This window comes from Trichomycterus rosablanca, chromosome 23, assembly GCF_030014385.1.
Source record: "Trichomycterus rosablanca isolate fTriRos1 chromosome 23, fTriRos1.hap1, whole genome shotgun sequence".
Taxonomy (NCBI): Eukaryota; Metazoa; Chordata; class Actinopteri; order Siluriformes; family Trichomycteridae; genus Trichomycterus; species Trichomycterus rosablanca.
In genome coordinates this window covers 17956010-17983473 of record NC_086010.1, presented here as the reverse complement: position 1 = coordinate 17983473, position 27464 = coordinate 17956010, and the positions used below count along the sequence as shown (strand labels likewise).

The following is a 27464-nucleotide window of genomic DNA, read 5'->3' as shown; positions in this document are numbered from 1 at the left end:
CGAGCCACCCCTAGTGTATCTCTGGTCTACTTTAAAAAGTGTGACCAGGAGCTGCCAGCAGTGCCGTAATGCCCACTTATGACACCTAGCTGGACAGGATTGAAGAACGTGTGGCATCAACGATTAGATGGAAGAACGTCCACAAATACTATAAAAGAATACAGTATTAATACTCAAGTGAACACTAGTACAGACCACATGAGGAACACCAGGAGTCTGAAGTAAGAGAACTCAAACATTTGGGCGCAGAACGGCCGCTCCAAACTTCAGCAGGTCAAGTTCTCCTTATCGGTATCGATCGGCCCTGAGGAGTCTCACGAACCCCTGAGTAACGAGCCCGAACGCCCATCGGCGGCGGATGTGAAGAATTACCGCGTGGCATTAAATCATGAGCAGCGAGGCTTAATTCTTTCCGCTGCGGTGCGAGTCTGCTGCACGGCGACGGCTTTATAAAGGTCTGTCTGTGATCCGCGGCTTCTCCTTCATATCATTCAATATTATGTTTCTAGGTTACCGTGCCGGAGGACCGAGGACAGAAAAGTGAGCCGACGTCATCTGGTTCCGCTCCGGCCGGCTGCTTCCAAAGAGACCGTGTCCCAAACCTCGGCAAAGTTACTAAAGCTGAAACTAATCAGATTTCTAATAAAAAATTTTTTATTACGTATACGATTACTGTTGGACCCACACTTGTCAGGATCCTGGTCAGGATCACGGTGGGTCCGGCTTCCCCAGAATCACTGGGCGCAATGCAGTAACACACCGCGAATAGGATGCAATCCATCGTGGGAGCCTTGACCATCCTTCCTCTTCCTCAGACACAGCCAATCATCTGTATGTAGATACCCGAGCGTCTCATAGCACCGCTGGAGATTGGAATCTAAATCCCAGTGGTAGTGGGCAAGCCACACCACCAAAACACCCAGATATTCTTAAAAACCTGAATGAGTCCCAGAACTGAAATGATTTTTGGCTGAACGTGATCTGGTCCGGTTTGGTTCTGAAGAGCAGAGAGCTTCCCCAGTACTGTTCTCACCGTGTTTCAACATAAATTAGCTGGCATACCATCTATAACATGGGGAAACTGTGTAAATGCCTCAATCTGCTTAAAGAAACACATAAACACATGTTCTCTATACAATAGTGAGGTTTATATCCCAGTACCAGGTGGTTCAGACAGTTTGTAAGCACTTCTTACAAAAATTCAGCAGAATTTGCATCCCACACTCCAAAGCAAGAGATTCTGAGCTGATCAACCCACAAAGTTGATGTTTTTAAGCCGGGCGCTGGTCGTGTCGGGTCCACGTGGCCGAACGGTACAATGCTAGCTCACAGCGGCGGCTCTCAATAAGTTCCTTCATGTCCGCTAGTGCTGCTCTGCTCGCTCGGGTCAGTCTCCGTTACATCCTGTCGGCACGTCACACGCCGCTCATATCGTTCACAATCGCATCCTGATTACACTGAGAAAGAGACAAGCTGCTGTTTCCATGAAGCTGAGTGCATTAGTTGAACCCTGTTGCACTTTGAAGTGGAAACGTCCATGCATGCAGATAACAAGAGCTTTCGATCAGGGAAGTGACCACAACACCGGTCAGTGCTGAGCTGAGCGTTCACTCTCTTCCCGTGTCTATACTGACAGTCTGCTACGTACAAGCAGCGCTGCATCAATCACATCGATCAGGTTCTCAGTTGTAGCCTGGTGGTTAAAGTACTGGACTAGTAGCTCATAAGGTTGCTGGTTCAAACCCCATCACTGCCAGGTTGCAGCTACTGCAGCTACATACGCACATGTCACGTTTGACCTCTATCACAGTCTGCGCTCGTGCCGTCACAGCTCATTGGTCCGACAGGGCTGTCAGGCAGTTACAATAAGGTCTTATCAGGGCTTCCTCACGGCGTTACAGTTCCACCTTACACACGTTGTTTAATCAGCTGGTTAAACACGACACCCTGTTTTACAAGCACGTCGACGCGTTTTACAGCTAAACAGGGACAAAGTTTCTTCAGATTATAGGTGACGTTCAAGGTGGGAAAAATCTGAAATGAAAAACTTGGGCTGATTTTTTTACAGGCGTGAGTAGACTTTTCACTGGTGTAATGACTGTAAGGGTATTAGTTCAAATCCCATGAGTTCAAATCCTCTCTGACCTCTACTGCTGAGGTCTGTGTGAGCACTGGATTCTCTCTCACATCCTGATAGTCTAAATAGCTTTTCCTGCTTTTTATGGATGGCGATTTAATATTCATACTCATTTCTCACAAAGGGTTTTATAGTTTGGTGCATATGAACACATTTATAACCACAAAATTAAAAGTGGGTGCTGCTGGGGTACAGGGTTCAAATCCCCAGTGGTGCTGGGGAACCAGTTGTGTGTCAACATACACACATGACTGGTTATGCGGGCAGTTTTAAAGAAAGGTGTTTAAATTGTTAACAGTACAGCTTAGGTTCCAAAACACCTGAGTAATAATTAATTTCCACTGTTTTGCTACAGTGTTCGGTTGCAGGTATGTATAGTTTAATCCTAGTCTAGCAGACCCGTGTTCTTCAGGACGTTTTGTTTCTTCTTGATCTGGAACATCTGACTCAGCTGAGACGAGGCAGGGTTTGACCTACCTTGTAGGTGAAACTTTAGAACTCAAGTACTTACATTGTTTATAATAGTTGCACGTACAATGTCCTACAAATTAAGGAAACATTAATGTTATTGTACAAAGCATGCAGATTTAGCAAACAGTAATGCTGTTGGCAACAGTGTATTTGTGTATTGTTTGCATGGAAGGTAATTTTGCATAATTGTGTATAATTACTGTATGTACATAACTGTGTGTGTCTGGAGCCAGATGTTCTCAGGAGGAGGTTTAACGTTACAGGCAATACTGGACTGTAAAAAGTTTGGGAGCCACCGATTTAAATCTAATCCTGCAGTTTGTTTGTTTGTTTGTTTATTAGGATTTTAACGTCATGTTTTACACTTTTGGTTACAATCATGACAGGAACGGTAGTTACTCATTACACAAGGTTCATCAGTTCACAAGATTATATCGAACACAGTCATGGACAATTTAGTATCTCCAATTCACCTCACTTGCATGTCTTTGGACTGTGGGAGGAAATCGGAGCACCCGGAGGAAACCCACGCAGACATGGGGAGAACATGCAAACTCCGCATAGAAAGGACCCGGGCCGCCCCACCTGGGGATCAAACCCAGGACCTTCTTGCTGTGAGGCGACAGTGCTACCCACCGAGCCACCGTACAGTATTTCGTATGGTGTGTATGTACATAACTGTGTGTGTCTGGAGCCAGATGTACTCAGGAGGGGGTTTAACGTTACAGGCAATACTGGACTGTAAAAGGTTTGGGAGCCACTGATTTAAATCTAATCCTGCAGTAATCTAAAATTCGAGAACTTATATAATACTTTATTATAGTTGATGATAAAAAAAAAAAAAGAATCATGCTGATATATGCCTAGCTGTGTGTAGATTTTTTGAACAGAAAAATGGGGCTGTTAATGGTTTTACTGGTCAGTTATGAACAAACACACACATTAAAGGTTTGGGTGATATGTGTACGTCTTTTTTCTCTGTGAGTAAAACGTGTTAAACTTGTTGTCCTGGGTAATCGCTCATACATTGATGATCCTCTTAACTGCTGCATTTGTGTGACTTTGCCCCCTGCCCCCTCAGTTCCACGCATTTTTGCAGAGCTGAATCTTTTCCTGTGGTATTTTCTGGCCTGGCACACCTGACTCAGCTGGGATGGTTAATAATGACCTAATGAGTAAAGCAAATGTGCAGAGCATGTGAATGTCATGAAGTTAACATTACATTGAGCCTGAGAACAGCCTTTGGCCTGGGCTGTGCCACTTCAGCTACCTCTACAGAAGTGCATTTTATTAAAATATAATCTTTACAGCTGTGCATATTCACAGACTAATAAACTTCAGTAATGTTTGCTCATCTAACATAACGTACAAACTCAGCCTATAGATAGCCTAATGCCAGCTAGCTAACCACTATTTGATTCATAAAATTAAAATAACACTTTAAATAACATCTATGTGTATGTGGAGAGACGAAAAATAAGTCTAATCGTGCTTAGAATTTTAATACAGATAAAACTGGGTTGAGTAGTGGAAGCAAAACGGTTATAAACCACAACTGACAGGCGAGCTACCAAGCTAACTGGCTACAAAGCGAAACATCATGCTTGTGTCCCTAATAGCAACATGAACACTACACAACAAGTGCACTATGTAGGCTTAAATATAGCAAACACGACGCCATTTTAAGTGCACTACATATTACACAGGTACAGGTTTGGACATTCAGCCCGTGTGAAACCCTTCAACTCCCGTTAAACACTGATAAATGTTTTATTGTGCAAATGTCTAACTACTTAGATGTATTTTTACATAGTAAATATGATCATATAACCAATAAAATACTCACCAATGACCTCCTGTAGCTCATAGTCATCCTTGTTGATGGACCAGGGTTGGGAGCTTAGGTCCTCCGACATGGCTTAAATAATGTGTGAAAGCCGTATTTCTAATTTAAATACAGTCCGAATTCAAGCTCTAAAATCTCTAAATGTGGCACAAATCCCCTTCCTTTACAAATACAATCCGTACAGTAACAGTTCTTCCCTTTAACAGCGGCTGTCTGCTCTCATTCCCCAAAGTTTGGCACTAGCGCCACGGCCGCCGCCTTCGACATTCCTGCGGAATACACTGACGGACGCAAGTGGCCGCCATCTTGGGTGTGGACCTCACACAGACGGACGCATAAAGCCGCCATGTTGAGTGAGTACAACGGAGCCGGAACAGAAGGAGAGAAGGGGGTTTTCCTTCTCCTCACACAGATGGAGGCACAGTGCGGCCATGCTGGGCGTGTATAATAAATGTCAAGAGGGGCGAAAAGCAAGTCACACAATCACTAATGTGAGAGATGTTATTTTGAGTATTTAAATACGGTGTAATAGACGAAGAATGTAAGACGTCAATCAGAATGATCCGTCTGGGAGTTAAAGAGCAGCTGTAGCCTAGTGGTTAGGGTACTGGACTAGTAATCAGGAGGTCACCAGTTGCCACTGTTGGACCCTTGAGCAAGGCCTCTAATTGCTTAGATTCTATACCGTCACAACCGCAAGTCGCTTTGGATAAATGCGTCTGCTATATTCCACAAATGTAAATCAGGATTAATCTGTTCATGATGCGAATATAATGCATTGAAGGTATCCCTGTGGAGCACTGGAGATTGTGTATCACATCCTGTTTCTGTAATTGAAACTATTAAGCTTTACAAAACAGCTGTTGAAGTGGTTACATGGATGGAAGTTTGATTTGCTGCTCCTCACGTGGCTCAGTTAGCCAAACTTACAGCTTAAAAAACAGTTGAAATATCTGATCTACTCTTTCTGACGTCCTTATTGACCTCAACATAAGTGTATCACAGAAATGTGTGTGAAGGGCATCGATGTTTTGTCATCAACAGCTTATCAGATCATCTTTTACAGTCAGCAGATATTAAGCAGAAGTGAGATAGAGCCACACCACCTAACATACATAAACTTCAGTTACATTTAGAGCAACCAAACCACCTTTTGCATGTTTTGCCAGGTGAGAGGAAACCAGAATACCCAGAGGAGACCAAGAGGAAACCCCGGACAGTACGCCAATCCATCACAGGTCTTTAACCTCCCTAAATCATAGCCAATCATGTCTGACAAGCTGGGACTTTAAATCCTGGATTCTGGTGTCAGTCAAACACCATTATTTTATTATTGGTGTAATTTTATCAATGTAATAGTAAACAAAGTTATATGAGTGTGGCTTAGAAATAAGATTAAACATTATTAAGATTTTATTAATTAATATTTATTACATTATTTGATGTATAAAGGATACAAAAGACAGTGTACAGATACTGTATGAAAATAGATTTGAATTACAAAAATCTAGTAAAATAGTTTATAAAACATTAATTCATTGTCTGTTTTATTACCACTTTATCCTGGTCAGGGTCGCAGTGGGTCTGATTCTTTGGGCGAAAAGCAGGAAACATTGAACAGTTCACCAGTCCATCACAGGACACAAACACAAACACACAAACAAACAAACAAACACAGACACACACACGCACACACACACACACACACACAGACACTTAGGGCACTTTTAGTAACTCCAGTTAACCTGGCTGCATGTTTTGGATCTGTGGGAGGAAACCGGAGGAGACAGGGCTACCCACTGCGCCACTGTTCCACATATATAAAACAGTTTATATCATCATCATTATCGCAAAGTATGAGCTGGACGAGCGCTGATTTCTTGCAGATGTTTAGACAATAAAATACTATGCAGTGGTTTCATTTCTAATTATTTACAATAATGATAAATGTGCATGTAAAATAGTGGTGTAAGATAAGAGGAAATGAGCTGTGATTATTGCTATAATTACAATATAAACAGTTTCAGACAAATAAAACCACCTAAAACTGGTGAAACACCACAGTATCAAACCAGAGCAGCTAAAATCAACTAAGCATGAAATATTAAAGACCTTCAACACTCCATACACATAAACACTTCACATTCTGGTTGGATGGTGGATTTGGGGTGTTTAGGACTGGGACAGGGCCTTGGCCAGTCGAATCCAGAACCAGGACTGAGTGCAGGGTCGGGTGTAATCGCACACGGTCAGGAAGCGCAGGATGCTGGGAAACTGCCTCTTCATGGGCTTGTAGATCACCGGGATTAGACGTTTGGTACGAGCGCCTGCATGGAAACACAGATACAGAACACGACATGATGCGGTAAGCGGGCACAGAACATTTCCATAAAGTCCTGCTGGGCACAGAGGGCTTGCATTTCAACCGGATCGACATGGAAAAGGCAAAGTGGGAGAACAAACGGCCAAATACATTCAATATGTAAATATTCTGTTGCAGTAGCAAGTCAAGGTGAACGGAATTTCAGTTTATTGATTTTAAACAGACCAGCCAATATTTAGGCAATTGTGATTTTGATACTCAGGATACTCAGGGCTGAGGCCCAGCGATGGATTGGCATCCTGTCCGAGGTGTGCGGTAATTCTGGAGAACCTGGACCTACCATGACCCAGACCTGGATAAATCATCTGAAAGCATCGCTGGGGATTTGAACCCTGAATCCCAATGGTAGTGGGTTAGTGTAATTTACCGCTGTGCCACTCAAGACCTATTTTAAATAATATTTGAGTTATTCGCTCGAGGTTTTTCAGACAGGAGCAGCCGAAAGGAATCGTTTAATACCAGTGAGCTCACACTGGTCATAACAATTCTATATAACGGGAACAGTTCCGGCAATGTGGTACAAACCCAAGCACAGTCTGAGGGACCTTAAGCTCCTCAAACATTCTTGGACTCTCAATGGAACCAGACCTTGATCTTCTGGTCACTACTGCAGATCAGTGCACACTGTACTGAGCGAACACCATTTTAAGTTAAATTTTTGGAGAAACGTTGTGTTCAGTATTAAAACCCGTCAGAAAAACACCTACCTGGGCAGAGACTGAGGGCGAATTTGGTCTGAAAGTCGCAGGCGTCGCTGTCCAGGTAATCGTCTGATATGATAACGACCATCCTCTTACACCTGATCAACAAACCAACCATCAGGACTTCTGTTCACACACGTAACTCAATTCATTTTCTCCAGTTGACAGCGAGCGAGACGACAGGTTTGATCCTCACCTCCTCTCGATGAGCTCGCTGGTGATGGTCCACACGCAGGTACCGGGCAGGACGTCACGGTCGAACACGCAGAGCTTCAGGTTGTACACGGTCTGCTCCAGCTGCCTGATCATCTCCGTCACGAACTGGAAATCGCTCTGGCAGTAGCAGATGAAGGCATCGAACATCTCCGGCATCGCACCTAAACACAAGAGGAGCAACAAACCCGCATCATTAATAAGTCAACGACTTAAGTGTTACTTTAACGTATTTGTAATTAATTTACGAAAGCGCACCATCGTGTACAGTAATGCTCCGATCCTGGTGCCCGCTGTCCACCTCCGGAACCTGAAGCGGAAGATCCTTTTGCCTCTCCAAATACTTTTTGCAGTCCTCATCTGACACATGAGAATTGTGGGAAAAAACATGTAAAATAACCACGACTGTCCTGAAACAACATTTCTCTTGTTATTGGGTTTTCCAATGAGGTCGTTTCAAAATGGAATTTAAGGAACGAAGCAATAAAGGAAGAATCGTGCCGTCACATAGTTCTGTTTAATTACAGATTCTTCTTCTTTAGAGTTCTTGTAAGCTCACTGGTATCATCACTGGTATCTTTTTAGGGGGTACGGGGTGGTACGGGGTGATACCGGACCCATCACAAATCTGATCACAGCAAAGTGCTTTCTAAAGAACCATTTAGCAGATGCTTTATTCAAAGTGACTTACAGCACTGTGACAGTATACAGTCTAAGCAATTGAGGGTTAAGGGCCTTGCTCAAGGGCCCAACAGTGGCTATCTGGCAGTGGTGGGGCTTGAATCGGCAACCTTTTGATTACTAGTCCAGTACCTTAACCACTAAGCAACAAACAACTGCCCTACCATGAATTAATAACTCAAATATTGTTCAAATTGGGTGCTCAGGTGGCACAGCTGTCAAATGCGCCAACCCACAACCACTGGGATCCCCAGCTGTGCTATCAGCCAGTCGGGTACCCACATACAGACAGAAGTAGTTACTGCTGACACAAGACTCATCAGTTCACAAGTATAATGTCAAACACAGTCATGGACAATTTAGTATCTCCAGTTCACCTCACTTGCACGTCTTTGGACTGTAGGAGGAAACCCACGCAGACACGGGGAGAACATGCAAACTCCACACAGAAATGACCCGGACCGCCCCGCCTGGGGATCGAACCCAGGACCTTCTTGCTGTGAGGCGACAGTGCTACCCACCGAGCCACCGTACCACCCAAATCTTTTTGTTATCGATTATGATAAACTAGAGTTTCTCTGTGCCCAGATAAATAGGGTTAGTCTGACAGCACTTATTACAGAGTGTAATGCAAAAAAAAACAACAAGACTGTAACAAGTCAGGGTTCCTGTCAGGCTTTAAGTTTCATTGTACTTGTGTAGTGACAATAAAGATTCTATTCTATTAAGGTGCTGATTTTCCTGTGTGGCAGCCTCTAAACCCATGTTAATGTAAAGCTTACTTGACTGTGAGCAGTCACCCTTGTGTCTTGTGTGTGTGTGTGTCAGAAAAAGAACAGCTACAGAAATCACAAGAACATGTAAGAACTCGTGAGAACATGTAAGAACTCGTGAGAACTCGTGAGAACTCGTAAGAACTTGGAGAGCTGCTTCTCACCGATGAGTGATGTGAGATCAGAGATGATATCTTTCCTCTCAGCTTGTTCCAGGAGGAGGAGAAGCTTCCCCACACTGGCTCCTGGTCTGGTCTGCCATTCCTCCAACAGTTTGTGAGTGGGGTTCTCTCTCTTCTCCAGGTTTTTGATCTCCAGGTAGCTGAAGTCCATCTTCTCGGCGATGTCGGTCCAGTCTGCAGCCACAGTGTTGGTGGGGTTGAGATAGAGAGCGAGTCTCTTCCTCACACTGAAGTTCAGAGCTACAGCAGGAATCTTCTCATAATCCACACTGCTCGACATCTTCACACTCACACACACACTGAATAACACACCGGATCCTCTAATGTGTATTAAATAAAGCTTTATAAACTCATTCTAACAGCTCCAGTCTTCCGCCATCATCACAGAATCAGAACATCAGCAGCAGCTTCCTCTAAACACACTTACGAAACGAGGAAATGATCAAAGGCTTCGTCATGAGTGACGCAATCAGACAAACAGCCAATCAGAAACCGCCCTGTTGCTCAACACCCGCCCCCGCACACCGTATTACTGAATAACAGCAATATTAATAATAACAGCAATAATCATAATAATAAAATAATAATAACAGCAATAATGCTAATAATAATAGTAATATTAATAATAATAAAATAATAATAATAATAGTAAAAATAATAATAGTAATAATAATAATAATAATAATAATAAAATAATAATAATAATATAACATAATAATAATAATAACATAATAATAAAATAATAATAATAATAATAATAGCAAAAATACTACTACTACTACTAATAATAATAAAATAATAATAATAATAGTAATAATAATGATAATAATAATAATAATAGTAAAACTAATAACAGCAATAATAATATTAATTGCAATAATAATAATACTAGTAAAATAATAATAATAATAATAATTATTATTATTATTATTATTATGCTAAGTAAAAAGCAGCCAGTGTCAATAATGAATGACATTACTTATTATATTCAAATAAGTTTTATTTAAACTGAATGTATCAAGACATTTCTTAATTGTACATAAAATGACAAGTGATCCACGATCCACATATATTTATAAAAAATACAATAATAATAATTAATATCTTTCGTATTCTAATAGCTTTATTATTGTTGATATAATTTTTAATGTAATAACATTATTATTACTATTATTGTTATTATTTACTCTAATAATAACATTATTATTATCAATATTACTGCTTATTACTATTATAATTATCATACATATATTTCATAAATATATTTATTAATTGTAGCAATAAACAGTTCATGTATAAGGTTTTAAATAATAAATTATTTATGCATATCAGATTAGATTATTATGAGTAAATGCATTTCATTAAGGCCATCGGTGTGTATGCATATTACGCATAATACCCCCCCCCCCCCCCCCCCCCCCAAAAAAAAATAGTATTATTGTTTATTTCTGGATTAACATGACATGAAGCTTTAAATGTACTATAGTACATACTATAGTAAGTTATTAAGTCTTTCACTTCTCCTTTCCTGGAAATAGAGACTAAACCAGGCAGTCACACCCTCAGACTTTCTATTTATACTGGAGACAAACAGAAGTTCAAGTCAAACTGTTTATTTAATCATCTGAGAAACATTCACACTGATAAACAGTTTGAGTTTCGGTCTTTTACTTAAAAACACATTTATACCAGTCTGATTACCCGGCGCACTTCTGATTGTACTGAACTTCCTCTTTGCTCGAGGCCTATTTCCTGCTTCAGTGCTGCAGACAGAGATGCTTTTCATGCTTCCTGCACACGGCACCTGAACTTTAGATGATAACAGAACTGCACTAAACAAACGAGAGAAAAAATGAGATTCAACCCATTTCTCAAATCAATCACGTCTTTTTCAGCTTCAGCTTTTTCAGTGAGAACTGGTGATGGGTGAATAAATTCAACTCTTTGCAACTCTTTGCCCAGGGGCCCAGACTATCCTTAATCCGTCCTTGTCAACGGGTGTGGCTGATTCTTGGACTGCTAGTTTACTCATTAGATCGATTATCTATATATTTCTGGTGATTTATTGTAGGTCGACCACAAATGACCCACTGATCGTAAATCGGAGGCATTTGTTTACGCTCCCCATTATATAAAAGTCAAAATAAATTCCAAAACCAAAAGTAAGGATTTAAACATTTTCTTTATTTATTCAAATGTACAAAATGACTTTCAGAATGAATGTGTTCAGGCTTCTTCATCAAGGCAGTAAAGAACGTCTTTCATTCCTAGCCTCAATCAAAAACCAGAGAAACCGTTTTCATCATTTACTCAGAAATCCAGCTCTTATAAATTCGGTAATATAGTGACTAAAGTATTTAGAATATAAAAAGTGCAGTACAATTTCTACAGTGTTTTTAGGGAGCGTACACACCCTTCAGAGAGACGTTCACATCTCTAAATTCAAGGTTGGGAGCTTAACATAGTTTTTTGTTGCTTGTTTGTGCACGACACCTTCGATAAAACTTCAGTGATCAGCAATAAATCTTAAATTCAGCATAAACATTGAAGTGCAAACTTAAATCTTTCAAAAGAAACATTTTTATGTATTGATTTTTGATGTAATGACATTATGCACCTGAGATGCACTTGGTCTATACACTGAAGGAACGCATCTGAACGTGGGTCTGGGATTAAAGGGTGTGTAGTTTCCCTATAAACACTGTTTACATACAATCTTCATCACCGTAGAAAATCTCTATATCAAAAACAGCATCATTCACCACCTCCACTCTTCAACTCCACCAGGACACGTGGAGAGACATTTCAGACAGGACTGGCATCATTTCAGAGAAAGTATAATAAAAAACAGAGAAGGCACTGGGTCGTGGTGATTACTGCAGCTGATCTGAAGGTGGGTGAAGTGATGAACACTCGCTGTATCTGTACTGAGAAATAAAACACTGATATGGAATCTTTACCGAACACTTTGATTATTTTGTTTTCCTGCATGTTCCTCCTCATCACAGATGTAAATAGTGGGATGTTAGAAGACAACAGGGGCCTGAATGATGTGAGAAAAGATACAGAAGGAAGTTATTTGCATTAGGATTTGTTTCACGTAAGCAGCAGGTTTGTTTCCTCATCGACTCATTTATATGATGGAAATGTGTGCAGTACACTTTTCCTAGGTTGCCAGATGTTTCCAGATGAAAACATCTGCGCAATTCATGTCTACACAACAAACACAAGCTGTTTCTTCTCAGTAAGAACAAATAAAACCAGGATATGAAGTATGACCTGATTGCTGCTGGTTTAAAACAGTTTGCATCCAAAACACAGTCAGAGTCGGACGTGTGAATGTAAAGATTTTATCAAAAGGAACTTGCATGAGCGCCATCGCAAAGACGGGGAGTGCTTAAACAAATGTAAACATTACAATACTACATATCTTTCTTTTCATTCTATTTTCATGTGTTAGCACTGACCACAATGCTGTAACACACTCAGGACAGGACACCAGTCCGTCGCGGGGACTAGACCCGTCCTCCCCTAAGAAACAGACGATCACGGCTTTATGTAGACGCCCGATTGATCGGCTAACGGAATTTACCTTCAGATACAGCTGCATATACTTCATGTTTAGTACAATCTTTGGTTGTTCTGACAGTATGAATACAATCAAGTCTGGAAAACTGAACGACTGTTGGTCTCCTGTGTGTACTGTACTTCAGTACTATTGCTGAGACACCGTGAGCCTCCTCAGTACAAACATCAGGCGGTGAATAAAAAAGGGCATTCATCATCCTGAATGTTAGAAGGTCTTGGATACACGTGTGAAAACGTGCGTTTAGTTTACAGTGACACATATACGAGTGCTTATAAAAACCTTAGATAAAAAAAAATCGTCCTTCTCAATTCTCATTAATGTTATTTGAACTTGGTTAGATTCTAACCATCAGACGTAGAGAGCCTAAGTGAACTACTCAACCGAGTATCTTACAGTTTCCGTTCGCTTTTTGGATTATGTTAATCCCATAATTCTTTTTTATTCTGCTGGAACAGATGCACCCTTATTTAAATGCCAAATTAGGGCAGATAATACAGCTCTGAATCAAATTGTGATCAGAATATCTGACTGCAGGAAAAGCAGGAGCTGTTCATTCATTTAACACTCAAAATATGGTCAATTTATTATACACTGTATGGCCAAAAGTATTCGGACACCTGACCATGAGCTTTTTGGACCCATTTTAAAAACAAATGGTGTTAAAACAGAGTGACCTGTGTGATCTTTTCAGCTAGAACATTAAGACTTCGAAGTATGACTGTGGGAATGTATGCCTATGAAGTCGAACGAGCATTTATAACTTGGTCAAGAAAGCTCTGTGCGGACCACTAGAGGTTCTTTAAACCGAGCTTTTCTTCATGGTTTATAGAGCTTGTTTTTTTGCAGGAACAAAAGAGGGCATTCCCTAAACCGTTGGAAGAATATTATTACCTTTATATAATTGATTTATTGCACATGTTAGCAATTCTTACGGCTGAAACACATACATTTAAAAATTAGAAGGGCGTCCTAATACTTTTGTCCATGTAATATTAATGGCATGATTTTTTTTTAGCTTGATGTACATTGAATTTGATGCATCTGGAGTATTGTGATGCTAAAGGAAGTCGTGTGAACAAACCACAATGGCCGCAGATGCACCTGTAGACCACAAGACCCTCCGTGGTCCAGGTCCCTGCTGAGGCTCTGGTTTGTTTAGAGTGGGCTGTCAGAGGGCGCCAGGTTCCCAGAGTGGTGATCATCGGTGGCATCAGAAGCCGCCCTGGACGAACGGGTGGCTGAGCAGCCCCTCGGCCGTCGGGCGCCACTTCTCCTCCACGAAGACCTGCCTCAGGAAGTCCCTGCAGGCGTCCGATACGCCCTCGGGCAGGTTGGGTTTGGTGGGCTGCGTGGCGATCTTGAAGATGGCCGCCATGGCTTCGTATTCCGCCCACGGCGGCTTCTGGGTGAGCATCTCCACCACGGTGCACGCCACACTCCTGAGAGAGAGAGAGAGAGAGAGAGAGAGAGAGAGAGCAGAATCAGAAATGAGACATGTTAGTGAGCTGCCTCAGTAGAGAGGATTCTAATGGAACTCCATAGCCAAAACTATATGGACAGCTTGTCTAATTAGTTCATGGGTTACTTGCACTAATAACGAGGCTTAAAGTTAAAGTTCATTACCACACGTCAGCTTTGCGTCCGTAACCCTCTCCATTGATCACTTCTGGGCTCATCCAGTAGGGGGTGCCAGTCACTGATTTAATGCCAGTGCCGGACATGCAGATGGTCTGAATGCGCTTGCTGGCACCAAAATCTCCCAGTTTGACGTTTCCCGACGAGTCCCTCAGTATGTTAGCACCTGAACACAAAACACACGTCTGATTACACACACTCACACACATCAGTCTCCACAGAAATCACGTGACATTCTGATCCTCAGTACTTTCACTACTGAGACCAAGTGCCTGTAGTTTCAGAGACTCATGGTCAGGTTCAGGCTGGATAAATGCCAGTCTGTGGCACGACCTCCTGAATTCTTGTTTGTGATTACGACCGACTACATCGTGTGATCGAGATGAGGAAACTGCTCCTGTGATTCAAGCTCAAAGGTGGTGACTTGGATCAGAGGCTTAAACCTGGGATAAGGCCGGCAGAGTGGCTCGGTGGGTAGCACGGTCGCCTCACAGATAGAGGGTCCGGGGTTTGATTACCAGGGGGAGCGGTCCGGGTCCGTTCTGGTGTTCTGTCACGAATGTAACCAGTGTTTAACATGACGTTAAATCCTAATAAATGATAAATAAATATTCATCTAGACTAACTGGATAACAGTTGGGAGATTTCTCCCTAACCTTGGCATACGACCACTGCTCCATCTATTATTTATTATTTTATTGCTGCCGCCACCCCCACCCCCGATTGAGAAGGGCTGAGGCGGTCACGCGCCCCCTCTGACACGTGTGCATCTCCTGATCGGTTGAAGACGTCGACCCTCAAAACTGCCAAGCAATCAGCGGCCGATTTAAGATCATATACGTGATAAATTAAGAGGCATGCCGTGTTCATATTCCACGTCTTCGCAGGGATGTGTTTTCTGTTACTGAAGTGTGTGTTGCCTGTGGGATATGAGCTTGTTTAAGCAGTGACTAACTCATGCCAGCCACAAGATCCTCCACCCTGGAAGTGGAGCTGAACCGACAGCAGAAGAAAGAGACAGAGGCGTGAGACTGTGTGTGTGTGTGTGTGTGTTTGAAAAGTGTTAGAGAAAGACAGAAAACACAGAAAAAAGACAGGATGCTTCTATTTCTCTGTTTTTTGTTATGAGAGAGAAAAGCTGCTCTTATATTGTTTAATAAAAAGCTATTATATTGACGCCTGAGGTATGAACGCTTGTCCAGCGTGTAATGGAAGCGACAGACAGACTGTCAGTGATTTATTGAGATGTCTAGCAGTCACACGTGAAATGCCAGCAGGAAAAAATGATCGGCCGGATCAGGAATGCAGCCTTGGCTTTTTTTTCTGATTATTTTGGCCGGACTCGGAGGAACCGTAATCCGATGCGAAACAGCATCAGACCAAAGTTATTTTCCTAATACCTGACATTCAGCACGCATTATTAGCATGTGTGTGTGTGATCGGCTGCGCCAGGGAATTTCCAGCACATAGCTGAAATGACAAGGTTTATGGGACTACTGTTGCTCGGAGGCTGAGATTCTGTGCCGTCGAGCAAAGGATGTGAACTGAAAACTCAAAGCAGCGACTGTAGGATTCTCAAGCAATGCTATTAACCCTAGATAAAGCAGATAGTTACTAATCGGAGTTTGCATGTTCTCCTTGTGTCTGCGTGGGTTTCCTTCGGGTGCTCCGGTTTCCTCCCACAGTCCAAAAACATGCAGACAGGTTAATTGGAGACACTGAATTGCCCTATAGGTGAATGGGTGTGTGTAGGTGTGTGTGTGTGTATGCCCTGAGATGGACTGGCGCCCCGTCCAGGGTGTTACTGTGTGCCTTGCACCCATTGAAAAGTTGGGATAGGCTCCAGCACCCCCCGCAACCCTAACTGGATAAGCGGTTAAGAAAATGAGCGAGTGAGTGAGTGAGTTACTAATCGGTGGCCTCACAGATCTGCAGCTTACCCAGGCTATGACTGACCAGGCTTCTAAACTTCAATCTGAATTCTGATCATCCTTTACCTTTAATGTCTCGGTGTACGATCATGTTGCTGTGGAGGTAGAAAACTCCCTGCAGGATCTGCCTGGTGTATCTGCGCGTCACTTTCTCCGTCAGAGCCCCGTACGCCTTCAGCTGGTCTTTGATCGAACCCTGCGCACACAAACACTATGAGCAAACACTCAGGGAGCAATAAAACAAACACAATTCAATATCATTTTCAAAATGCTGAAAGTAACATGACATCACGAGTATAAAACACAACTTCTGAAGGTGAAAGTAGTAAAAAATAAAGAAGTTAGTTCCTCCTAATCAACTCAACAAAGCAAGGAGAACAACTGCTGAGTGGATTTTCTTGATGAGGATGAAAAACATCTCGTTTCGAGGCAAAACAGTCGATACACAGTTCACTTGCAAACACAGCTCGCATTTGAGAATAACAAAAACACAGTACGCCTGTGATACGTCAAAACAAGATGATGAGAAACGTGCCGTTCGGTTTCAACGTGCTACCCAGCGGGAAGTGGAAGTGTTTTGATACGTTCGTCCAGATAACGACCCGCTTCTATTATTAAAAGCCGTGCGTGCGATTCTTTGAAACTCCGATCCAAGCGAGCTAATGTGGGCCGCATTTCCTCTGCTTCCCTGTTTTCCTTCCATGTTGGAAAACAATGTCTCCTTGAGGCCTGCGTCCAAATTCACGTCCACTCAGCAGCTCCAGTTCAGTTCCCCTCCACCATCACGACTGATCCGATAATCATTTATTATGTCTGTATTTATACACGGCTATACGAATGCTCTTTTTACCGACTGAGCACAAATTTCCACAGACATACTTCAAAGTCTTGTGAGAAGCCCTCTCAGCAGAGCGGCTGTTGTGTTGCACGCCCCCTCCGCCATGTGTGCATTCGCCGGCCGCTTCTATTTGCATCTCTGAGAAGGAGTCTCGCAGAGAGCCGAACCGTGTACAACTGCTGTCCGAGAATCATCCATCTCTCATGTGTGCATATCGGCCTGTCACAGTAGCCCGGCCGGGTCGATAGCCATGCATCCAAAAAATGGTTGCCAGGTTCCAAAACATTAAGGATCCTCCACCATACTCAACATTGCACATCAGGTTCATTATTTTACACCGAATCTTAATTTACATTTTTCTGCCTGATTATGCTCCTAACAAATAAGCAGTAATGGAAAACGTGTAGAGTGTCTGATTAAGTTGTTGTTCGGAAGAGACGTCTGCGGAATATAAACCCTTCGTTTTTTTCCCCGACAGCATCTGAGTAAGACACTTAAACTGTCTCGAAAACACTGGGTATTAAATGCAGCCGGAGCGAAAAGCGGTTTGAGTGGGGCCGTCCCTCATTAAATCTCCCATTCTCAGAGAAATGGACCTATAAATCTGAGCTGTTGTGCTGACAAAGACAGATCCGCCGTGCGTTGTGATCTTGTTGACGTCCTCTGAAGCCGAGATGCTTTTGTTTTGAGTTGTTTATACACAAAAACTGGGTGGGCCGTCGATTATTAATCAGAACTGAAGCTGACCAGACAGTATGACTAGAATATGATGCAAGTACATGACCCGGGTTCATAGAGTCACTAAAACGTCTGCAAATAACGGATAGAACACTCGTCTATATGCACGTACGCTATAAGGTCGAAAGTATTAATAAATGTTCTAAATGTGTAAACACACCCCTGGCATGAACTCCACAAAAATGGACAGCTTCCTCTGTTCAGGGTCGCGCAGGCAGCCGTAGTACTGTACGATTCGCTCATGGCAGAGATTTTTCAGCAGTTGAATCTCACACTCCAGAGCGTTCACTTCCTACAGTACAGATGAGAAAAGGGAGTTAATTTTATTAGTCTGGAAGAGCAAGGCCTAACACATGCTTCTTCTGGCTTCTTCTGTTTTGCAGGAAGCACATGTTAGCCCTTACCTTCTCGCTATGGTCAGAACGATAAATACAGGTAAATATGACTATCAACCCTTTTTTTTGTACCTTGCTGGTCTCCTGACAGACTGGGTCGAAGGGGACCTGTTTGACGGCCAGTTCTCGACCCGTGTCGGCATCGTAGCAGAGGTAAACCTCACCGAAGGCGCCACGACCCAGGAGCTTTCCCTGCCGCCAGTTCACTGGTGCCCGCGGGGCTACACACACACACACAGACACACACACAGACCACATTGACGTCGGCACAGCAGTAACATTCCACACACAGATTAACAGACCAGCGACCGTTTCTGATTTTCCAACTCAACCCTCGTTTACATGACCGCATTCAGAACGGATTTATCAGCTCTATAAATGTAACAAAGAGAACAGCCTTAGTTGCTCTCAATTCATCCTATTTTAATACATTATATGGCCAAAAGTAATTGGACACCTAACCATGACCTGACATCCTATTTTAGAAACAAATGCTATTAAAATGAAGTGACCTCTGTTTGATCTTTTCAGCTTGATCAACAGCCGCTCTGCCGACAAGGCTTCTCACAATACTTCTCAAGTCTGTGTGGGAATTCATATGGCTGGGCAGTAATGTTGGTCAAGAAAGCCTAAGCTGACGTTCCGGTTCATATCAGAGCTGTTGAGTGGGGCTGAGGTCAGAGCTCTATGCAGGACACTTTATAGAGCTTGCTTTGTGCACAGGGGTACAGGGGACGGTCAGAACAGGAAAGGGCCTTCCCTAAACTGTTGCTGCAAAGTAGGAAGCATATAATTCCTTTATATAATTGATTTATTATCCTGGTAGCAACTGTTGCTGGGGTGGGTGTCACGTTTAGTTACTAGTCATGGTCAGGTGTCCAAATACTTTTAGCCATAAAGTGCATCCAGATGTTGTACTGTCATAAAGTGAGACCTACTCAAAGTGACGCTGTGTGTGTGTGTGTGTGTGTGTGTGTGTGTTAGAGCAGACTGGGAGTACAAACCACACACAGTAGAGTACAGCATGTGATCATTTCTCAAACTCAAGACGCCTACACTTGAGACAAAGACCAGCAAGACGTTTCCCGAAACGACAGCAGGGTAACGTTTCCATTTTTGGATTATTTTTCCCCTCGACTATCTCCCGTTTACACACAGAACGTTGACTGTAAAGCTTTGACTAGGTTCCGTGAAGAAAACGAGGTGTGTTTGTGTGTGTGTGTGTGTGTGTGTGTGTGTGTGTATCCTCACATTTCGCAGCACTGCGCTGGCTCTTCTTTTCGCTCCAGCTGATGGAGTGCAGGTCTCCTCTGTACGGTAACGTAGTGTCGCCGTTATAACTGCGCGTACGACTCGATGGAACCAGCTGGAACAGGTTCTCCTGCGGCATGAAGCTGCGTGGGAAAGTGCTCCGACCTACACACATACAAACACACACACACACATTAGGAAAAAATGTATATTTTGTGTAAGTTACCACACAGAAAATCAACATGCTAGGAAGTCTGAGTTGTTTACAATAATTATATACAGGGTGTCTCTATACTTGTGTCCATATAGTGTAACTGTTATGCAGAATATATACAGCATGCATTACCGTCGCCGTAGTCCTTGCTGCGATGGGAAAAGGGGAACTGCCGAGGAAAAGTTCCATGTTTCCCGTGACGACCTACAGGGGGCCACAATGACAAACAGCCCGTTAGAATACTGTTCCTAGTGGGTACGTCCAGCATGATTCCATGAACATATATCATCCTTCAATAGCCTTCCCGGTCCCCAGATCTGAATCCAGCAGAGACGCAAGAGTGTGCACACAGTAGAATATGTGATACACATGGACCAAAATCTTAAGGAAATGTTTTTGGGTCTTGTGGAATCCATGCCACAAAGAACTGAGGCTGTTCTGAGAGGAAAAACACCCCTACCCAGTACTAGTATGGTTTTCCTTTTCAAACCCGAGGTTTCAACCCTTGGATGGGTCGCAGCGATAAATAAACTTGTACGTGAACGCCCCCTTGTGGAGGCTTTATGTTACATCTTGTAAATCGCAGTGTGAGCAGATAAGGTAAGATGCATTGTTTGTGTTGCCGGGTAGCTAAAAAATATGGACAAAATGTGGGTGGCTTGAAAAAAAGTTTGAAAAACAGTAACTTAGTGCATAATTTATGTCATGACTAATAGTTTAAAATGATCAGTTTTCCGAATCACTCGCTCCAAACCGAGGTGTAAAAAAGACAGACAGTGGGAGTTATAGAAGAGTGATACAGTGAGACAGTGGAGTTATGTTGAGCGTTTGTGTGCCTGAACTGGCTGCTTTATTCTCGGCCCTGGGTTTGGCGGCCACGAGCAACTGAACACAGCTGGATAGCTTATGAGCACAAGAGTGTGTACGCGTGCGTGTGTGCGTGCGTGTGTAGGCCGGCTGTGTTTTTGGCTGCGTCTCCCGGAGCAACACACCAGTTTGCTCTTGTGACGCAGAGAAAGCAGAGGAAAAATCGACTCATGGGTCCGAGTAAACAAATCAGCCTGCCTCTATGGAGATATGCTCGCTGGCCAGGATGTATAAAGGGGACGGCTTGTGTGTATGAATGTGTGTTTTTTTCCCTCGGTATATGCACTCGGCTTGTGTAGTGGAAGAACTGGCCTTTGTTAATATGTGTGTGTGTGTGTATGTGTGTTGTACAGAGAGTCTCCTTGTACACACGCTGTTTTTACGTCTGTGTGAGCCTCTGTAAATAGTTCCCTCAACGGTGGACGTCTCTGTTTGAAAGGGTCACTCATATCCTTAAGAAAGTCTAACAAGGACAAAATCTGATTGTTAACTTGGTCCAGACCCTACATACACAGATGAGCCAAAACATTAGGACCACCTGCTTAATATGCTGTCGAAACAGCTTTGACCCACCAAGACCTGTGATATCTGATACCAGGATGTAACCAGCGGGTCCTACAGAGCACCCTGGTTCCATCTTATGCATGGGTAAACTATGCACACATGCCTGGTTTCCAATGGCCGCATGCCCACTGTAGGTGTATTCAGTAGCAGCCTAGTGGTTAAGGTACTGGACTAGTAAGCCCTTGAGCAAGACCCCTATCCTTAATTGCTTAGACTGTATACTGTAAGTCACTTTGGATAAAAGGCTTTGACTAGCCTGCAGTTACAAAGCCCCATACACTTCGCTCACCTTGGACATGAACGCCCCCTCGTGGAGGCTTTGTGTTACATCTTGTAATCCACAGTGAGACCAGATTAATTAATTAAGTATATTTTATTTGTGTTGCCTGTGTTGCAGTAAAAATCACGGATAAAATGTGGGTCGCTTGAAAAAACGGTAGAGTTCGATGTGCTGTGTTGAGACACAAATGATCTGCAATTTAGACCACTGTGGCTCTTCTGTTGGTCCATACTAGACACAATAGCCTTCATGACCTCGTGTTGGCCACCCAACTGCTTCTTACCTTTATAGTCGTAGTTGAGGTTCAGGTAATTGTTGTCCCGGTTGTTCTGTGAGAACGGAGGACTGCAGAAGAGAAAAGAAAGAAGAAAACTGATTATAGATGCCAATTCCACTGCAGTGAACTTGCATCCAAAAAGCGGGTGTGACCCTTCGCATCTTTGGCGTGTTTCACTTCGTTTTCTGCTCTGATCAGGAATGTTTTGGGGCTCTGGATGGACTGTAAAGGTCAGTGCAGAATGCCAGAGGAGAAGGTCAGCGGCTGCTTTGTGTATTGTCCACCTCTGTTATTGCCTCCAGGCGGATGGCGCTGGAAGGGCAACGAGTCGAGCCCCAGAATAACACATACATTCGCAGACGCGCAGACGCATACACAGACGAACGTGACAGATGAGTGCGCGCACACATGTGCACACAAGCCCAAATCCCCCCCCCCCCCCCCCCCCCCCACACACACACACAGACAGAGGGAAGAAATTTCCATGCACTTGTTTCCTGACATTGTTCAGAGAGTCAGAGGCCAGATAAAGCTTGTGCATGTTGTACTTCAGTTCCCGTCTGTCTCTCGTCTCCGGATCATTTCTTTCTGTCGTTTATTTAAATTCAATTATTCATTACAGATTTTTTTTTTATAATTTCATAAGGAATTCAGTACAGTATTAAATCAGTTCCATAACCGCTTCCACCACTGCTTTCCTCTCTCCGTTTCTCTCTCTCTCTCTCTCTCTCTCTCTCTCCTCGCTCTGATGAGAGGCAGAATACGATCGCTCCGGAACTCAGGCGTCCAGATAAGGGCACTGTTGCCACAGCAACGTGAGCAACTTCCTGTCCATGGCGTCCTGATTCATTCCCTCTGCATGCAGCCTCCACAAAGCCGCACCAGCACAATCAAAACCAAACACACACACACACACACACACACACACACACAAGTTTAAAAAATGTGGAAAGTACCGCTCACCTGTCGAGTGCCTGATCCAGTGACTGGCAGCTGCTGGAGAGAGAGTGATCCGTACTTCCAAACGGCGACATGATCTGCAAAAGAAACCCCATAACAAACAGGTGTGAAATATTAGGCTGGCATGGTGGTGCAGCAGGTCTGCAATGCGTCCGGAAAACATGGGTTCGATCCTCGCCTCCAGTCAGTGTCTGGGAAGTTTTGTATGCTCTGCTGAAGCATGCAGAAGGTGTACTGGCTACTCTAGATTGCCCGAAAGTGCCCAAAACAATGGACATTAATATGGAGTCGATCCTCGTTTTCTGCCAATGCTTTCCTTAAAATTCTGTGACATAACTGCAAGGAATATCCTCTATTTAACCACAACATATTAATAAGGGTCAGGCACAGATGCTGGACAAGTTTGCATCCTGATTGGGATGTGTTACTGCATAGCAACTAGAGATTAAAGGGATACCGGAGCCACCACGACCCTGACCAGAATAAAGCGGTGGCAAAACATGAAATGCAATAAGTAGCGGAGGACCTTACATTGGGATCATGGGTCTCAGGGATGAACTCTCCCTCACTGTTGATGCTGGTGTAGGAACCCTGGCGCGCGATCTGCTGCTGCTCCTCAGGCACGCTGCCCGGTGGTGGAGAGCTCCTGCCCGTCTGCAGAGAGCCTACGAAAAATACATCGACACGGGACGATACGTGATACTGAGCCGTGATACGTGGATGTAAGACAAAAGGTGAACTCGAGGCACTAGAGCAGAGAGACGGGAACACGAGGACGGATGAGTAACAGTGAGGATGAAGTATGAGGATTTAGAAAGGAGAAAGCACAAGGGCAGACGGGTTTAAGTAAATTGAAAAGGGGTCGGAGAGGAAATTTTTACTGAAGAGAAATGGTAATTAATGTCACTGAAGGAAAAACATTTTCTTTCTATACAGCTGATTAGCAGGACAAACAGTGTCCAGCCGGACTGCAAAAAAGGAGCAAGGTCGTTTCTCTTGCTTGCGATAAAGTACCTGAGAACTTCCCTTAATGTGGTAAATCATTTGTACAATATATAGCCATTTTATGTGGACAATATTGCTCTGATGGCCATTTTATATTATATTAACGTCACTTAATACCACATGTAGGCAGCATTCGTCCAATTTAAGGAGGAACATAAGGATAATCCAACTGTAAAACCTTTTTTCCACTGGATTTAGATGTACTCAATTTCTCTGCGCACATGGGCGACCCCTGCACGCTACCCAACACCCTCTCCGACTAAAGAGAGCATTAGTCTGAGTCCTGCCTCCTAGGTACATAAATCCTGGAGGATCCTTCTCCTCTTACTGTATCCTTCACTCTTGTCGCAGTCTCACCCAGACAGTAAGAGTCAGTGTTGCGGCGGCAAAGAGCCTAGATGCCATCCGGCTTTCCTTCACTCAATTCTGTCTGGAACCGCAGAGACGGAAACCCAAAAGTGGAGTCAAGACGGTGGTAAGCTAGAATAATACCTGAGCGCCCCTACTCCTATGGTATTTAAATAATTAGAGAAAAAACTTTATACTTTGGAGTAATATGCTTTCATTAATGAACTCCAGCAACAATTTCCGTTAATGTGCATGAATTTGAGGTGGAATAAGGAATGAAACAAAGCCTCGGAACCTAATTTCTACCCAGCGCAGCGTTAATGAAATATAACAGTAATTATATCAGTCAGTACTGAACAGGGACCTGCTTCGAATTACAGATCATAGTTTTCTATCACGACACCTCCAGAGCTTTATGAGAGATAAACCTGAGGTGTGATGTTTAAAGTGTGTGCGTGTGTGTGTGCGAGTGTGTGTTAGCCTCACCCGTGGAGTGTTTGCGCACTCGTTCGGAGCCTTTAAGCAGAGAGCCTTTCAGATCTCCAAGAGAGCGAGACGATTTCATCTCACTCTGCTTATCTCTACTGTTCACCTGCAGAAACTACACAGAGGAGAAGGAGGGTTCATTTACATCTGATAACTGTTTATATTATAGTGAGACAGTTGTAGCCCAGTGGGAAGAGCTTCGGGCTCTATCCTACACACACACACACACACACACACACACACATCCATCGCAAATCCGGCCATTAAGACATAGCCAATCATGTCTGTGTAGACACTCGGATTGCCGATAGCACAAATCAAAGACTTTCAAACTATGTGTGTGTGTGTTGTACTCACATGGTTGTTGGTGGGAGTTTTCAGCACGACTCTCAGCAGGCCCTTTGTTCCTGAAGCAGAGCTTAAACACGACAAGGCCCGGTCCAAATCCTCCTGACACTTCAGAGCTACCAACGTCTGCACACACACACACATTTTTGCTCAACATAAGCTCCTAACAACACGAATCCTGAGCACAAATTTTTGCAGACACAGTCCAAAAAATGGGAAATGGGACCTTAAAGTAAAAGCCTATGGTTTTACATTTACATTTTCGGCATTCAGCAGACGCCTTTATCCAAAGCGACTTACATTACAGTTACAGTACACAGTCTGAGGGTTAAGGGCCTTGCTTTAAGGGCCCAACAGCAGCAACCTGGTAGTGGTGGGGCTTGAGCCAGCGACCTTCTGATTACTAGTCCAGTACCTTAACCACTAGGTTACGTTTTGCAATGTGAAGTTCAACAAGATCATCTAACGTTCATAAACAATATCTAGGGTAAGTGAAAGGATGAACAGTGACAATGAACAAAGTGTCGACTATTTCCCTAAATAATACAACTCCTCACCTCTCTGTCGGTGTAGTAAAGATCCATCTGCTGACCAAACGCCTCCGTGACTTTTTGCAAAAGCTCCTTGAACTTGAGCGGCCTTTGGAAAGGAATAATCCTACAAAAAAGGGGAACATGCGAAAGGTAAACCAGCGGACACGATTCATTCTATTCTTTCTAATTTATTATTCTAATATTTGGGGAAGCAGCAGACGCTTCTTATGAAAAAGGAACTCAGCGATTAAATCATAATTACAAACCCGTTGAAGTGCGAGTGACACTTACATGTGAGATTTCAAAGCAACATGGGACAACTAACAGAGTTCCAACAAGATCAAATACTGAGGGACTAAATTACAGGAGTTGAGTCACAAATTTAGTTTAATTATTATTTGTTCTTTCAATGGAAGCAGAACCGTGTGACGCTGGTGTAAATGAATAGAATCACTAAAAAGGAACCTTGGGGAAAAAACTGCTAATTATTAGGCATCGGCCACATCCACCATGTGCTTTCTGTTTTTATTCTGCACTATAACATTTTTGCTGCATTGGTGCTGCAGGATCACTAATCTGGTCACTTATGTGCCTGCACTAGATTAAGCCTCACCTGTATGTCACTTTTGTTGAATTAAAGGGAACATCAGAGATTTTTCAGGAAGCAGATAGTTCTTTGCTGAAGGTAACAGTTTAACAAATCAACAACCAAACTAATTCAGTCTCTGACTTCAGAGTTTCCCAAGGCACACGTATGAGAACACACTGACAGGAAAGTCAATCGTCTTCTTGTTGCTGTTTGGTTGGATTGGTTTGCAGAACATGGGAGCCACAGAGACGGAGTGATCTGTTCCTAAACACCTTGTATCATTAGCTCCCAAGACAGGAGAACGTCAACAAATATCAAAAAATGAACTTTTCATGGAGTCTCTTTGACTGTGTCTGAAGAAGGTAAGGTCGGATTGGGTCTTTTCTTAATGCATCAGCAACTTTGGCATGAGTAGTGGAAAGAAACATAAAGCACAACGGTGTAAAGAAGTGGCCTGTGACTTCACTCAATCAGAGTAAAGGTGGTGCGAGTGGTGTAGGAATTTCTAATGGAATTAAAAATGAAGAAAATAATCTAATTTAAAAGAAAAAGGAAAAATGCAAAGAAAACAGAACAAACTTGTGAAAAGAACTCTTGTAAAACTTGTGTGTTTTTGGCACGATCGGTCGGAGCGGAGCACTGTTTCAACACCAACATTTTCCAACATCGCTACGCACAACTGCAGATGCGGAGCTTCCTGACAGGAAAAAGGAAAAAAGCCGAGTCCTGCTGGCAGCAGCCCGTTTCCCCTCTACTAGTAAAGTTCATCTCTGCGCTGGCCGGCCCCAGCATGCATGTGCCGTGATCCCTCAGTGTGGACTTCACAAAAAATGAAGAAAGGAAGTTTCCTGCTATCTGCTCAGCGTGTCCCGCTGTCCCAAACGCTCTCACGAGATGTCGCATGAAATCTTTCACACAGTTAGGACTGTTTACTGATCGCGTCTCGTCGGCATTACATCAAAACAAAACGTCTGATCTTCATCTTAATGGCTCCTGTTTGGGGAACGGACGGGGGACATGACATGATGAGCTGGCTTAGGTTTTTTCTTTGTGATGATTAACATTTAATGCCACACAACTCCTGCAGTTACGACCTTTGCTGGCTGATCGATGCCGCCTACACAGAGCACGCGTGACTCAGTGCATGATACGGATCTTCATATGAACCTGCCTCTCGCAAGGAAAAAGAAGCGGTTGGGTACTGCACGTGTGTCGTCACAACAGTTCTT

General features: G+C 43.3%; 3 protein-coding genes across 5 annotated transcripts in view; all 3 read right to left on the bottom strand.

The window, feature by feature from the left end:
* oxsr1b (oxidative stress responsive kinase 1b) overlaps positions 1 to 4713 on the bottom strand; it is a 29641-nt gene extending 24928 nt beyond the window's left edge. For both annotated transcript variants that reach the window (XM_062985325.1, XM_062985326.1), the window contains exon 1: positions 4455 to 4713. In XM_062985325.1, coding sequence (XP_062841395.1) covers positions 4455 to 4524 — 70 coding nt within the window. In that variant the 5' untranslated portion in view covers positions 4525 to 4713. The remainder of the gene's footprint in view (positions 1 to 4454) is intronic.
* Positions 4714 to 5856: 1143 nt separating this feature from the next.
* Positions 5857 to 9798, bottom strand: myd88 (MYD88 innate immune signal transduction adaptor). Its single transcript, XM_062985194.1, has 5 exons — positions 9370 to 9798; positions 8010 to 8111; positions 7735 to 7915; positions 7545 to 7636; positions 5857 to 6781 (listed from the first exon to the last, which is right to left on the bottom strand). The coding sequence occupies exons 1-5, from the start codon at positions 9665 to 9667 to the stop codon at positions 6627 to 6629; spliced, it is 828 nt and encodes a 275-aa protein (XP_062841264.1). The 5' UTR covers positions 9668 to 9798; the 3' UTR covers positions 5857 to 6626.
* A 1752-nt stretch (positions 9799 to 11550) lies between these two features.
* The window catches only part of map3k22 (mitogen-activated protein kinase kinase kinase 22), a 36814-nt gene continuing 20900 nt past the window's right edge, over positions 11551 to 27464 (bottom strand). For both annotated transcript variants that reach the window (XM_062985879.1, XM_062985878.1), the window contains exons 6-18: positions 25671 to 25770; positions 25123 to 25239; positions 24766 to 24880; positions 23458 to 23591; positions 22930 to 23003; positions 21973 to 22034; positions 20111 to 20182; positions 19765 to 19929; positions 18586 to 18734; positions 18279 to 18410; positions 16609 to 16738; positions 14600 to 14777; positions 11551 to 14415 (exon numbers count right to left, since the gene is read on the bottom strand). In XM_062985879.1, coding sequence (XP_062841949.1) covers positions 14187 to 14415; positions 14600 to 14777; positions 16609 to 16738; positions 18279 to 18410; positions 18586 to 18734; positions 19765 to 19929; positions 20111 to 20182; positions 21973 to 22034; positions 22930 to 23003; positions 23458 to 23591; positions 24766 to 24880; positions 25123 to 25239; positions 25671 to 25770 — 1657 coding nt within the window. In that variant the 3' untranslated portion in view covers positions 11551 to 14186. The remainder of the gene's footprint in view (positions 14416 to 14599; positions 14778 to 16608; positions 16739 to 18278; positions 18411 to 18585; positions 18735 to 19764; positions 19930 to 20110; positions 20183 to 21972; positions 22035 to 22929; positions 23004 to 23457; positions 23592 to 24765; positions 24881 to 25122; positions 25240 to 25670; positions 25771 to 27464) is intronic.

Excerpts from the sequence above, each read along its gene's own strand:
- myd88 (XM_062985194.1), bottom strand. The coding sequence starts at position 9,667 with ATGTCGAGCAGTGTGGATTATGAGAAGATTCCTGCTGTAGCTCTGAAC. Across the intron at positions 8,112-9,369 it reads TGATCTCACATCACTCATCG|ATGAGGACTGCAAAAAGTAT; the intron begins GTGAGAAGCAGC and ends CTCATGTGTCAG. Across the intron at positions 6,782-7,544 it reads CGCCCTCAGTCTCTGCCCAG|GCGCTCGTACCAAACGTCTA; the intron begins GTAGGTGTTTTT and ends GTTTCCATGCAG.